Below are 14,542 nucleotides of genomic sequence, written 5' to 3'. Positions count from 1 at the left end.
GCGCCGTGCGAGCCCCGGCGTTAGACCTGCTACCTTTCCGGAGAGAGAAGCTGAATACTGTGTGCAATAACACTAAGAAAATAGGACTGAACCCCAAATACAAAACCAAAAAAAAAACCAAGGAGGAGAGGGAAAGGGGGGGGGCAAGGAGCTAAAGTTAGGCAGAAGGCTCGCTCGGGAAGAACCCCCCTGGTTCCTGGGATGACTCAACTGATGGATGCTACATTTAGACAGTGTCTTTCGGAACAGATTGGTGGGTGTCGGAACTGCGTGTCTGGTCCTGAATGCCAGCTCTCTCATCAATGCAGCATTTATTAAAAAATAAAATTAAAATGGAAAAAAAAAAAGAGGAAAAAAAAAAAAAATTGACAAATTTGCATCACCAGGTAGCAGCCTGGCCTGGATCACACACGTCCCACTGCGTCTGTGGCATCAAGCAGGGCCATTTAATGTGGCTTCAGCACAGGGCAAGGCTTCTTCTTTCCTAAAGAGAAACCCAGAGAGGAACATTACAGAAGGGAAGTGCTGGGGCATCCTCGTTCCGACAGCTGACTCTCTTCCTGGCTGGAAACTTTCCTCTTCGTGGTATCCGAGCCAACCTTCCTCTGCTTTTGTCTCTTCCGCCTGCTAAGAGATGATGGACATGTCAAGCCCGTCCCTGGCCATGGTGGGGGGTGGGATGAGGGGATCTTTGAGGTTCCTCCCAGCCCAAACCAGGCTGGGATGCTGGGGATGTGGGATTATCCCAGCGAGAGCCCCCTCCAAAGGCTTTACAGCACTTGCTGCGTTTAGAAGCGCACACAGAACCCAAGAAGTCAGCTCTGAGCGTTGATGACACAACACTGATGAGTGCATCCGACCTCAGGTTTGGAATGTGACCATCAGGGTCCCCACTGGCCTCACCTGGGGCCTTTCCCCTGCCCCAGCACCTTCCCACCATCACCAGGAGCTGGATGTCAGGCTGTGCCATACACACACCGTGCTGGCCTCATACCTTCCTGACACAGACCCACCAACTTGACTCCACGGCTCATCCCAGGATCCCAGGACAAGGACACGAGTGGTGATGGTGGGACGGGGACCTGCGGCACCAGGCACCTCATCAGCAGGGTCTGTGCCCTGCCTGGGCTGTGCTCAGGGCCCTGGCAGCACCGGGGGTGTGGTGGTGAGAACATCAACTCAGTGGGACTCTGTTTCCTCCTGGATAGGAGCTACCCTGTGCCACAGTTCCTCTGAGTCCTGGCAGGAGCCATATGAGGGGGAAGGAGCGGTGCCCGAAGCCAGGACACCCCGTTACGCAGCAATTCGGGTGCCAGCTCAAAGCTCGGGGGAGGGTTCCATCCCCTCACCACCAAAGAGATTCCCACAGGGTGGCCCAATGTCTGGCTTTATCCCCAGCCCCTGAAGATCCAGTCTGGGGAAGAACTTCTTCCCGGTGAGGGTGAGGGAGCCCTGGGACAGGCTGCCCAGGGGATGTGGAGTCTCCTTCTCTGGAGAGATCCCAGGCCCTGTCCTAGGGACCCTGCTTGGGCAGGGGGTGGGACCCCATGGGCTCTGGGGAGCCCTTCCCACCCCTATAGCTCTGTGAGTCTGTGATTCTGTGATCCCACCTAAGCATGAGCTGGCTGTGGGAGGGTTGAGACTCCCAGCACAGCTGCCTGAGCCCCAGGAGAGAGGAAGCACCCCCCTGCTGATACACACCCCTGGGCAAACCCAGGAGCCTGGGGGTGCTGCATGGGTTGGTTTCCCTGTAATGAGACCTTCACCCTCACACCCACGGAGAAACACGCGGATCGTTTCTCCTCGAGACCCCCTCAGCTCCCAAAACACCGTCCCCCCTGCGTCACCAAGCGCCTCCCCGTCCCCCGGGCTCTCAGGGTATTTGTTCCGCAGGGGTAAGGAAGGAGAAGTCCCAGAGCAGCACGCGGCCTGGGAACACTCATGGCACACCAGGCACCCCACGGCATGGCAGGGACCTCATGGCACGATAGGCACCCCGTGGCATGCCAGGGACCTCATGGCATGCCAGGCACCCCACAGCATGGCAGCTGCCCCATGACAAGCCAGGCACCCCCCAGCACTCCAGGCACCTCACAGCATGCCAGCAGCCCCACGGCACGCCAGGCACCCTGTGGCACACCAGCCACCCCACAGCACGCCAGGCACCCCATGGCACGCCAGGCACCCCATGGCACACCAGGTGCCCCACGAGACACCAGGAGCATCACGGCACACCAGGTACCCCATGGCACCTCACGGTATGCCAGGCATACTTCTGACACTCCATGTCATGCCAGGCCCCTCACAGCACGCCAGGCATCCCACAACACGCCAGGCACCCCATGGCACACCAGGTACCCCACAGCATGCCAGGTGCCCCACAACATGCCCCACAACAGCACCCCACGGCATACGAGGGACCCCACGACACGTCGGGTGCCCCACAACATGCCAGGCACCTCACAGCACGCCAGGCGCCCCATGGTACCCCAGGGCACACCAGGTACCCCACGGCATGCCAGGCACCCCATGGCACACCAGGTACCCCACAGCACACCAGGTGCCCCACAACATGTCAGGTGCCCCACGGCATGCCAGTTATAACGCCGGTGCCCCACGAAACACCAGGCACCCCACGGCACACCAGGCACCCCGTGGCACACCAGGCACCCCATGGCACGCCAGGCGCCCCATGGCATGCCAGACGCCCCACGGCACGCCAGGCACCCCATGGCACACCAGGCACCCCGTGGCACATCAGGCACCCCGTGGCACGCCAGGCACCCCGTGGCACGCCAGGCACCCCGTGGCACGCCAGGCGCCCCATGGCACGCCAGGTACCCCACGGCACGCCAGGTGCCCCACAGCATGCCAGGTGCCCCACGGCACGCCAGGTATACTGCCGGTGCCCCACAGCACACCAGGCACCCCACGGCACACCAGGCACCCCGTGGCACACCAGGCACCCCGTGGCACGCCAGGCGCCCCATGGCATGCCAGGCACCCCGTGGCACGCCAGGCGCCCCACGGCACGCCAGGCACCCCACAACATGCCAGGCACCTCACAGCATGCCAAGCACCCCGCAGCACTCCAGGCGCTGGCACTCTATGACACGCCAGGCTCCCCACGGCATGCCAGGTGCCTCACGGGACACCAGGCGTACTACCAGTGCCCCATGGCACGCCAGACACCCCATGGCATGCTGGGCACCCCACAAGATGCCAGGCACCCCACGGCACGGCACAGTAGCCGCGCTCAGCGGCGCGGCACAGTCCGATGCCCTGTGGCCGGGCGGTCAGGCGGAGTGTTGCCCGTCTCACCTGTCTTTCGTGGCTGTGTCCGTGACGGTGGTGAGGACGGTGGTGGTGACGGCGCTGGCGGGGTTCTGGTGCTCCTCTGGGTGCTGCGCCACGTTGTTGAGGGGTTTGGATGGTTTCGTCGTGCCCATGTCCGCGATGGCCAGCTTATCGATGACCATGCAGTCTGCCTCGCTGTGTGGGGAGAGCCCAAGTTCAGGGTAAAACGTCATTTAAAGGTGTTAAAGCTCCAGCAGAGGAAAAAGTATTCCTCCTCCTCCTCCTGTCCCAGCTCAGGCACCCAGGATCCCCACAAACTGGGAATAAACTGGAATTAAAGAGCAGGGAACGCTCACTGGTGGCTGCATGTCCTGAAAATCCATGAGCTGCCAAGCAGGCAAGGAACAGCAGCTCCTCAGGAAAGGCCTCTCCTCTGTCTCCTGGGGTGCATCCCACCCTCAGAGCCCCTCACACACCCCCACTGCCTGTGGACACCCTCTGCAAGCCCCTCTGCTGCCCCACTCCCTGCACAGCAAAGAGGAGAAGGGTGCCAGCACCAAGCACATTCGGCTGAGACTCCAGAAGGTCAGAGGGTCTGGGAAGTCCCATCTGCTGGTGAGGGAGGGATGTGAGCGCCATGGTGCAGGGCAGCCTCAGAAGATGCTCTGGTCCAGCCTCCAGGTCACCTCTCAGGGGCCACATTCCATCACCCAACGTCTCCCAGTACACTTCCTGCTCCCTCAACTGGCTCTGGCAAAGTGCAGTTCTCACCCAGGCTGGGCACCGATGCTGCTCTATCGGATGCAGTGTGGGCAGCAGATGGAGAGGGGATTGTCCCCTCTGCTCTGCTCTGGGGACACCTCACCTGCAGTGCTGGGTCCAGCTCTGGAGCCCTCAGCACAAGGAGGACATGGAGCTGTTGGAGTGTCCAGAGGAGCCACAGAGATGATCCCAGGGCTGGAGCAGCTCTGCTGTGAAGCCAGGCTGGGAGAGCTGGGCTGGTCCAGCCTGGAGAAGAGAAGGCTCTGGGGGCACCTCCCAGCCCCTTCCAGTCCCTGAGAGGTGCCTGTAGGAAGCTGGGAAGAACTGTTCCCAGGGCCTGGAGCGATGGGACCAGGGGGATGGGTTAAACTGGGACAGGGGAGATTGAGGTTGGGGATGAGGGGAAAGCTCTTCCCTCTGAGGGGGGTGGGTCACTGGGTGCCCAGAGAGGTGGGGGAGGCCCCATCCCTGGAGACATCCAGGGTCAGGGTGGATGGGGCTCTGAGGGACCTGCTCCAGTGAAGATGTCCCTGTCACTGCAGGGTGGGATGAGGTGGCCTTGGATTCTACTCTGCAGACCTTTCCCATGTGGCAGCCAGCCCTTCTGTGTCCTTCAACCCAGGTGCAGAACCAAACATCCCCAGGAAGGGAAGAAGGTCCCACCCCCTGCCCAAGCAGGGTCCCTAGGACAGGGGCTGGGGTCTCTCCAGAGAAGGAGACTCCACACCCCCTGGGCAGCCTGTCCCAGGGCTCCCTCACCCTCACTGGGAAGAAGTTCTTCCCCACATTGGGGGGAACTCCCTGGGCTCCAGCTTGAGCCCATTGCCCCTTGTCCTGTCCCCACAGACACTGAGCAGAGGCTGCCCAGGGCCCCTGGGTCCCACCCTTCAGCTCTTGATCCCCAGTGATCAGATCCCCTCTCAGGCTCTTCTCTGGAGGCTGAACAGCCCCAGCTCCCTCAGCCTTTCCTCCCAGGGGAGATGCTCCAGCCCCTTCAGCATCCCTGTCCCTCCTCTGGACTCTCTCCAGGAGATCCCTGGCTGGTTGATCCCAGGGAGCCCAGACCTGGACACAACACTCCAGTGGGGCCTGGCCAGGGCAGAGCAGAGGAGTAGATGCCCTGAACGTCCAACCAGAGCAGCAGTTTCTCCACACACCTTCATCTTCTGCCTTCGAGGTGAGGGACCAGCTCCCAGTGAACCCCAAACCCCTCGATTTTAACCCAGTCCCCATTTTGGGAGTGATTTCTCCTCCTTCCTCTGACAGAGCTGGAAGGAAAGCTCAGCTGGTGACTGAGCTGGAACCCAGTCAGCAGCTGCTGGGGAGTTTATAATGGATTCAATCATCACAGCCTGGTAATTACGCCACGTGACAAGAGCTTCTGAGCTCAGGGCTCTATTCCTGTAGCTCCTTTTCTGGGCACTTTTGGAAAAATCCAGCCCACAGCCTATAAAAAATGAGGAATAAGGAGATGAAACCATTTCTCTTCCTAAGGGGCCAACAGGCTCTGAAGAAGAAACACCCCAAGGACAAAACCAGCTGGTGGTGAAAGGGCAGGAGCTGGATGAGCTGGTGGAGGAGAGACCTGAATGTCACTGGGAAATGACTTCCCACACGAGGAGCTGGAGCTCCTGAGCTTTAATGGCCCAAAGATAAACTTCTTCAGGCACTGGAGTTTCCATGACACGAGGATTCTGATGTTATCAGGTCCTGAGGTCACCCGACCACAGAGGGGCCAGGGGAGTTTATCTCCCAGCAACAGGCTGAGGAAGCCGGACACGCCAGCCCCTGCACAAGGACACGCGCAGGCTGAGCTGCTGGGGTCAGGCTCAGGGTGCTCTGACCCGGCTGGAGGGTTAAGGACAACATGGAGCTCCAGCCTGGGATAAACTCTGGTACCTGCCAAGCTTCTGCATCAGCATCCTGCTGGCGCCATGGCCCTGCCAAGCCGGGCTGGCCCTGCCCTGCTGCTGTGCCAGGCATGGATCCCACCAGCTCCGTGCTGTGCCAGGGATAGATCCCACCAGCTCTGTCCCTGCCAAGCTGGGCTGGCCCTGCCCTACTGCTGTGCCAGGGATGGATCCCACCAGCTCTGTGTCCCTGCCAAGCCAGGCTGGGACAGCCCTGCTGCTGTGCCAGGGATGGATCCCACCAGCTCCATGCTGTGCCAGGGATGGATCCCACCAGCTCTGTGCTGTGCCAGGGATAGATCCCACCAGCTCTGTCCCTGCCAAGCCAGGCTGGGACAGCCCTACTGCTGTGCCAGGGATGGATCCCAACAGCTCCATGCCATCCATGGATCCCACCAGCTCTGTGTCCCTGCCAAGCTGGGCTGGGACAGCCCTGCTGCTGTGCCAGGGATGGATCCCACCAGCTCCGTGCTGTGCCAGGGATAGATCCCACCAGCTCTGTCCCTGCCAAGCCAGGCTGGGACAGCCCTACTGCTGTGCCAGGGATGGATCCCACCAGCTCCATGCTGTGCCAGGGATGGATCCCACCAGCTCTGTGTCCCTGCCAAGCCGGGCTGGGACAGCTCTGCTGCTGTGCCAGGGATGGATCCCAACAGCTCCATGCCATCCATGGATCCCACCAGCTCTGTGTCCCTGCCAAGCCGGGCTGGCCCTGCCCTGCTGCTGTGCCAGGGATGGATCCCACCAGCTCTGTGCTATGCCAGGGATAGATCCCACCAGCTCTGTCCCTGCCAAGCCAGGCTGGGACAGCCCTGCTGCTGTGCCAGGGATGGATCCCACCAGCTCCATGCTGTGCCAGGGATGGATCCCACCAGCTCTGTGCTGTGCCGGGGATGGATCCCACCAGCTCCATGCCATCCATGGATCCCACCAGCTCTGTGCCAGGGATGGATCCCACCAGCTCTGTGCTGTGCCAGGGATGGATCCCTGTCTGTGCTCCATGCTGCACATGGAGAGCACGTTACCTCCAGAGCCCCCTTCCCTCACAAGGCTGGTTACCGCACGCTGAGGAGTCCTCAGCAGCAACATCTGTGTCTCCTCTGGGCTCTTCCAGTCGAGCTCCACAAACATCTCCAACACTTCACAGAATCACAGAACCCCAGACTGGGCTGGGCTGGGAGGGACACACGGACACACAGACGTGTACATACAGACACACATGGACACGTATGGACACACAGACACACGTGTACACATGGATAGGCACGTACACACAGACATGCATGGACACACGGACACACATGGAAACACAGATACACACAAACACACACAGACACACATGGACACACAGACACACATGGACACACAGACATGTACATACAGACACACACGGACATGTATGTACACACAGACACACGTGTACACATGGATAGGCACGTACACACAGACATGCATGGACACACGGACACACATGGAAACACAGATACACACAAACAAACACAGACACACATGGACACACAGACACACATGTACACACAGACATGTACATACAGACACACACATGGACATGTATGTACACACAGACACACGTACACACGGATAGGCACGTACACACAGACATGCATGGACACACGGACACACATGGACACACAGACATGTACATACAGACACACACGGACACATATGTACATACAGACACACGTACACATGGATAGGCACGTACACACAGACATGCATGGACACACGGACACACATGTAAACAGGGACACACACAGACACACTGGCACACACAGACACACCGACACACACGGACACATGGACATGCACGTATACAGACACACGGATGCACAGACACAGGGACACGCACGGACACAGGGACACGCACGGACACACGGACACGCACGGACACAGGGACACGCACGGACACACGGACACGCACGGACACAGGGACACGCACGGACACACGGACACGCACGTATACAGACACACGGACACAGCCACACGGACACAGACACGCGCAGGCTGCCTCGCCGCCGGGAAAGGGGGTCAGGGGGTCGGAGCACAGGGCAGGCAGGGACACTGGGACACTGACAGCTGGTCTCACGAGGGCGCCTGGTGACCCCTCCCGAGTCACACGCGAGGGGACGGACAGAACGACATCCAGAACCACATCCGGTTTCCTGCTGCGGGGAAAGATGGGCCGACAGCGCCCCCTGAGATCCGCACATCACACGCTGCTCAACCCCTCCTGGAACCCCTCCTGGAACCCCCCCTGTTCTCTGAACCCCTCCTGGAACCCCTCCTGCCCTCTGAACCCCTCCTGGAACCCCTCCTGGAACCCCCCCTGTTCTCTGAACCCCTCCTGGAACCCCTCCCGTTCTCTGAACCCCTCCTGGAACCCCCCCTGTTCTCTGAACACCTCCTGGAACTCCCCCTGTTCTCTGAACCCCTCCTGGAACCCCTCCCGTTCTCTGAACCCCTCCTGGAACCCCTCCTGCCCTCTGAACCTCTCCTGGAACCCCTCCTGCCCTCTGAACCCCTCCTGCTCTCTGAATCCCTCCAGCTCTCTGAACTCTTCTGGAACTCCTCTGGCTCTCCGAACCCCTACAGCTCTCTGAACCCCTCCCGGAACCCCTCCGTCTCTCTGAACCTGCCCTGGAACCCCTTCTGCACTCTCTCTGAACCCCTTCTGCTCTTTGAACCCTTCCACTCTCCAAACCCCTCCCGCTCTCTCAACTAAGGAGCTCCAACCCCAGCAACTCCTCAGAGCAAAGCCCCCCATAAAGGCAGCGCGGCGCTGGCAGTTTTTGCTCCGCACCATCCGTGTCACCGGGAGCTCCAGAGCATCCCCGTTCCCAGATCCAGGCACTACAAACCGGTTCCTGGCTCCCTCTGGCTCTGCAGCCCGAATCCCACAGGCACCCAGCTGCCCCGGGCTGGGGAAGAACTTCTTCCCAGTGAGGGTGAGGGAGCCCTGGGACAGGCTGCCCAGGGGCTGTGGAGTCTCCTTCTCTGGAGAGATTCCAGCCCCTGTGCAATATGAGACCAACACTCACTATACTACTACTAGTAATACTACTACTGATCCTAACTCCAGCTGCCAGTCAGGTCTCCAGCGGCGCACCGCAGGCAGAGCAATCTCTGGCATCTCACTCATTCCAAGTATGAAGGGCACAGGCCCTCTGAGGTGACAGCACAACCAGACCCCAGTCCTGTGACTAAAACCTCAATTCCGAGCTGCCTGACCCAAACATCCTGGAATTTCACCCCATCCTGTAACCCCAGCGCTGCCTTTCAGCTCCAGGAGTGTGAGCACGTGCCAAGCAGCTCACGTGGATCACCCAAAAAGCCACAGACCCACAAGGTCATGAGAGCAAATCCCTGCTCCTGAGCCAGGGGCCCAAAACCACAGGGACTTGGACTGGCTCAGCCAGACCCTCTGTACCTGTGAGGGGCATGAGGGGGAAACCCCAAACGCCATGAGGCTGGGCAGCATTTCTGGGTGCACTGAGAAGTGGGTGCTGACTGACTCAAAAAGCACCTTTCCTGCTCGGAGGGTCAGAGCAGGATGGATTTCAGCTGGATTTGAGCCTGTGCAGAGCCAAACCAGCTGCTGCCCAGAGCAAACACACCCCAGGAGCTTCCCTGGCATTTGGTGTTTCGGTGTCATCTGTGATGTACTTTAGCAACCAGAGTGCCCAGGCTGGAAAAGCCCTGGGAGCCCCTGGAGTCCAACCATCCCTGTGCTGTGCTGCCCCAGCTCCCTGAGCACCTCATCTCCCCTCTGTTCAACACCCCCAGGGCTGGGGACTCAGCCCCTCCCTGGGCAGCCTGTGCCACAGCCCCACAACTCTGCCAGGGAAGAACTTTGCCCTCCCAGCTGAGCTGACCCTGCCCTGGGGCAGCTTGAGCCCATTGCCCCTCGGCCCAGCTCCTGGCCCCTGGCTGCAGAGACCATCGCCCACCTCTCTGCACCCTCCTGCCAGGGCAGGGCAGGGCAGGGCAGGGGGGAGAAGGGCTCCCCTCAGCCTCCTCTTGCCCAGGCTCAGCACCCCCAGCTCCCTCAGCCGCTCCTGGGAAGCTTTGCTGCTCTCCAGCCCCTTCCCCAGCCTGGTTGCCCTTCTCTGCACTCGCTCCAGGACCCCCATGTCCTTCTGGTGCTGAGGAGCCCAGAACTGGACCCAGCACTCCAGCTGCAGCCTCCCCAGTGCCCAGCCCAGGGGCACATTCTCCCCCCTCATGGGGTGCCGGGGGAAGGGGGCAGCTTGAGACATTTAACTCCCACCCCCTGTGAGGCTGCACACTGATTCCAGGCTGGATCTCATACTCGGGCAGTGTGAGGCTTTCCAGGACTCTTCCTTGCGATCTGACCTGGCACCTCTGCCCTCAGCCCACACCTGGATCTCTCCTGCAGCCCAGATGCTCCTGGGATGTGGCTCAGAGGCTGAACTGAGCCACAAACAACTCTTAAAATAAACCCATTATCAACATATCCTCAAAACAACCCCCCTGTGACAACACCACCCTCCTGTGGGACATCAGGAAGGGGAAGCAACGCCTCACCCCACGTCCCCAGGGGTTAACTGGGGGGCAGAGCAGGGCCCCAGCCTGGGAGGGGGTTCTGTTAGTACCTGGTGAAGACAGCCTTCTCGTTCTTGGCATCCACACTCAGCTTGATGGTTTCCTGGCCTGAGCCTGTGCTGATGGTTTCTGTGACAGTATCAGCTTTGTCCTCGTCCTCGTCGCTGTCGGAGCCACCGGAGGAGCTGCTGTCTGAGGCCACCAGCGGCGCTTTCCTCGTCACACAGACGTTCCAAACACAGGGAGAGGCAGTGCTGGCTGAGGGAAGGAAGCGATTCACATGGCAAACCACAGAATCACAGGGTCCCCAGGCTGGAAAAGCCCCCTCAGCCCCTGGAGTCCAACCATCCCTGTGCTGTGCTGCCCCAGCTCCCTGAGCACCTCATCTCCCCTCTGTTCAACACCCCCAGGGCTGGGGACTCAGCCCCCTCCCTGGGCAGCCTGTGCCACAGCCCCACAACTCTGCCAGGGAAGAACTTTGCCCTCCCAGCTGAGCTGACCCTGCCCTGGGGCAGCTTGAGCCCATTGCCCCTCGGCCCAGCTCCTGGCCCCTGGCTGCAGAGACCATCGCCCACCTCTCTGCACCCTCCTGGCAGGGCAGGGCAGGGCAGGGCAGGGGGGAGAAGGGCTCCCCTCAGCCTCCTCTTGCCCAGGCTCAGCACCCCCAGCTCCCTCAGCCGCTCCTGGGAAGCTTTGCTGCTCTCCAGCCCCTTCCCCAGCCTGGCTGCCCTTCTCTGCACTCGCTCCAGGACCCCCATGTCCTTCTGGTGCTGAGGAGCCCAGAACTGGACCCAGCACTCCAGCTGCAGCCTCCCCAGTTGCAAGCAGAACCTCTCCAGCAGCAGCACTGTGGTCTCAGGAAGCATTTCAGCTCCCCAGGGTGGTACCTGCTCACACAGCTCGATGGCTGCACCGTGCCTGCCCGCAGAGCAGCCCCCACCTACGCTGAGCCATCATCTCAGCCACTGTGACCTTGACTGACCCAGAGCTCCAACTCACTGGAAGAATATATGGCTGTGAAAGGGGCTGTGCTGCCCCTCCCAGCCTGACCAGTGCTTACTGGTCCCCTTGAAGCCCTTTGTTAAGCGCTGCTTCTCCTCACTGGGGAACGCAGATGGAAGGGGATCAGCCTGACGCTGACCAGTGGGCTCAGCACAGCCACCAGCAGCAGGACTTAATCCCATTTAATTTGGGAAAGTAACTTTATAACCAAGAATTCAGTTAAAACAGGGATTCTAAACAGTTTGCAATGGATCATCCCTTTAAAACAGGGATCCTGAACAGTTTGTAATGGATCATCCCTTTAAAACAGGGATTCTGAACAGTTTGTAATGGATCATCCCTTTAAAACAGGGATCCTGAACAGTTTCTAATGGATCATCCCTTTAAAACAGGGATCCTGAACAGTTTGTACTGGATCATCCCTTTAAAACAGGGATCCTGAACAGTTTGCAATGGATCATCCCTGTGTGTTACTAATCAGTAACATGTTTGTAGCTCCGTTCATCCTTTGAGCCACATCCCAGGAGCATCTGGGCTGCAGGAGAGATTCAGGTACAGATCCCTGTGTGTTACCAATTTAGGCTCCATCCCTTTCCTGCTGAGAACCATCACCCCACCAAGCACCCAGGAGTTCTGATTTCAATCCCCTGCTCCCTGGAGGAAGCAGAGCTGTGAAGCAGGCACGGCCAGTGGCCCCAGAGGGAAGTTCTCCACAGCAGAATTTGAATCAGATCAAGCAACACAGGAGCTTTGCAAGAGTCTCACTTACAGGTCTTGTCTTGACTCTGCTTCAGGGTCCCGTCGGAGCCGCTGCTGTCTGTGTCGACCGGAGAGCTGCACCGTGGGCCCGATTCTGAGCTGAAGCAGAGGGGGAAAGTCTGGAGAGTGAGGACTGGGGGGTGCACCCCGATGGAACAGACCCCCAGGGCTTCTATCTTCTAATAAACTGACTCATTTCCTTAGTTTATACTTGTAGTGGTACCACACAGAGCAGCCCTGTGTTGTATGAGGTGGATGCAACACCCGTCAGAAGCACTGGGAGGCAGAGGGAAGTGGGAAGCCCTGAGCCAGAATACTCAGGCGATACAACAGGTAGCAAGGGGAAGGGAAGAAGGAAGGACTGTGGTCAGCATCCTCCACTGAACTGGATCTCTAGCACTGAGCTGTTCAGAGGAAGGAGGGGAGGGAGAGCAGGTGTGCCCCTTACCAGCAGAAGGGCTGGAAGTCGGTGAACTTGGCCCAGCCCTTCTCCTCGGGCGCGGAGCTCGCGGGGGCGGCCGAGTCCCACACGCTGGACCCCACGTCCATGGCGACGCAGGGCGCGGGGGGCTTCGCGCTCACGGGCTCGAACACGGCCGTCCAGCCCGACCCTGGGGATGCACAACAAGGGCATGGAATTCCTCCGAGGTTCCACTGTCTTTTGACATCCCAGACACATTCCAAAGTGATCCCAGACAGACAGAGGGACAGATGGACAGACTGACCACCCAGGGACCCTCCTCTGGCACCTGCGGGTGCCACATGAATCCCAGAGTGCCCAGGCTGGAAAAGCCCTGGGAGCCCCTGGAGTCCAACCAAACCCTGTCCTGTGCTGCCCCAGCTCCCTGAGCACCTCATCTCCCCTCTGGTCAACACCCCCAGGGCTGGGGACTCAGCCCCCTCCCTGGGCAGCCTGTGCCACAGCCCCACAACTCTGCCAGGGAAGAACCTTGCCCTCCCAGCTGAGCTGACCCTGCCCTGGGGCAGCTTGAGCCCATTGCCCCTCGGCCCAGCTCCTGGCCCCTGGCTGCAGAGACCATCGCCCACCTCTCTGCACCCTCCTGGCATTACTCTACCCGTTACACCTGTCTGGGTGTAACTGTGGCACCTCACTGCTGGCTGGGAGGAGCTGGGCTGTGCTCCATCCCACCAGCACTGCAGAGACCCACTGTGACCACCCAAAGACACACCTCTCACCCGCAGAGGGGGCACAGACCCCCCACCATCCTCACCCCACGGTGCCGATTCCCAGCCTTTACCTTCGGAGGAGTCGCAGTCCTTCTGCTCAGGAGCGCTGCTCTTGCTGTTGTTTGCTGAGGAAGGAGGTGGCTGCTGCTCTGCCTCCTCCTCCTCCTCGGAGTCCACGCTACCGTCGTGATCGCCGTTCTCCAGATCGCTTTTTGATGAACTCTCTGAGGTCTGAGATGCCCCAAACCTGAAGTGAGGAGCTCAAGAGTTAGGAAAGCCCTTACAGCACCCAGTTCACCGCTCCCCGACCCCCTCCCTGCCCCAGGGAGAAACTGGGACCCAGGAACACCTTTTACTGGGCTCATTTCCCCCAGTGATACCAAGCTGGGGCAGGAGAGAGCCGGCACAGCGTAAGACCCTTCCCCAGCCTGGTTGCCCTTCTCTGCACTCACTCCAGGACCCCCATGTCCTTCTGGTGCTGAGGAGCCCAGAACTGGACCCAGCACTCCAGCTGCAGCCTCCCCAGTGCCCAGCCCAGGGGCACAAGCCCCTCCCCAGCCCTCCTGGCCACGCTGGCTCTGACACAAGCCAGGCTGCCCTTGGCCTTCCTGGCCCCCCGGGCACACTGCTGGCTCCTGGGCAGGCTGAGCTCACCCCACACCCCCAGCTCCTTCTCCCAGCAGCTCTCCAGCCGCTCTGCCCCAGCCTGGAGCTGCCGGGGGTTGTTGTGTCTCATGGGCAGGACTCTGCCCTTGGCCCTGTTCAACCTCATCCCCTTGGGCTCAGCCCATCAGTTTATGTCAGAAATGGGCCGTTTCCTGGCAATTAGGGGGGAAATAATCATGAAAAACTGGATGTCTTGTGTTCACCTTACCGTGTCCTTGATTTGACTTGGGTTGCATAGGTGATCTCCTTCTCCTCCCAGATGTCTTCCTCCTCCTCGTTGTCATCGAACTGCTGGATGCGCTCGTTGCAACAGGCCTCGAAGAGGGAAGCGTTGGGCTGGAACAGCACCGAACACAAACCAGCTCCCTTTAGTCATG

General features: G+C 59.9%; 1 protein-coding gene across 2 annotated transcripts in view; it reads right to left on the bottom strand.

Annotated features, from left to right (window-relative positions):
* Positions 1 to 294: 294 nt before the first annotated feature.
* Positions 295 to 14,542, bottom strand: part of PPP6R2 (protein phosphatase 6 regulatory subunit 2) — a 79,636-nt gene continuing 65,388 nt past the window's right edge. The window contains exons 18-24 of one of the 2 annotated variants that reach the window (XM_084272722.1): positions 14,374 to 14,501; positions 13,571 to 13,746; positions 12,760 to 12,922; positions 12,322 to 12,410; positions 10,601 to 10,808; positions 3,322 to 3,492; positions 295 to 627 (exon numbers count right to left, since the gene is read on the bottom strand). In XM_084272722.1, coding sequence (XP_084128848.1) covers positions 510 to 627; positions 3,322 to 3,492; positions 10,601 to 10,808; positions 12,322 to 12,410; positions 12,760 to 12,922; positions 13,571 to 13,746; positions 14,374 to 14,501 — 1,053 coding nt within the window. In that variant the 3' untranslated portion in view covers positions 295 to 509. The remainder of the gene's footprint in view (positions 628 to 3,321; positions 3,493 to 10,600; positions 10,809 to 12,321; positions 12,411 to 12,759; positions 12,923 to 13,570; positions 13,747 to 14,373; positions 14,502 to 14,542) is intronic. The other variant, XM_084272723.1, reaches the window with a different exon arrangement.

The sequence above is a fragment of the Gallinula chloropus genome (assembly GCF_964237585.1).
Source record: "Gallinula chloropus genome assembly, chromosome: 1".
Lineage (NCBI taxonomy): Eukaryota > Metazoa > Chordata > Aves > Gruiformes > Rallidae > Gallinula > Gallinula chloropus.
Note: the sequence above shows the minus strand (reverse complement) of the source record. Positions and strands in the feature narration are given on the sequence as shown.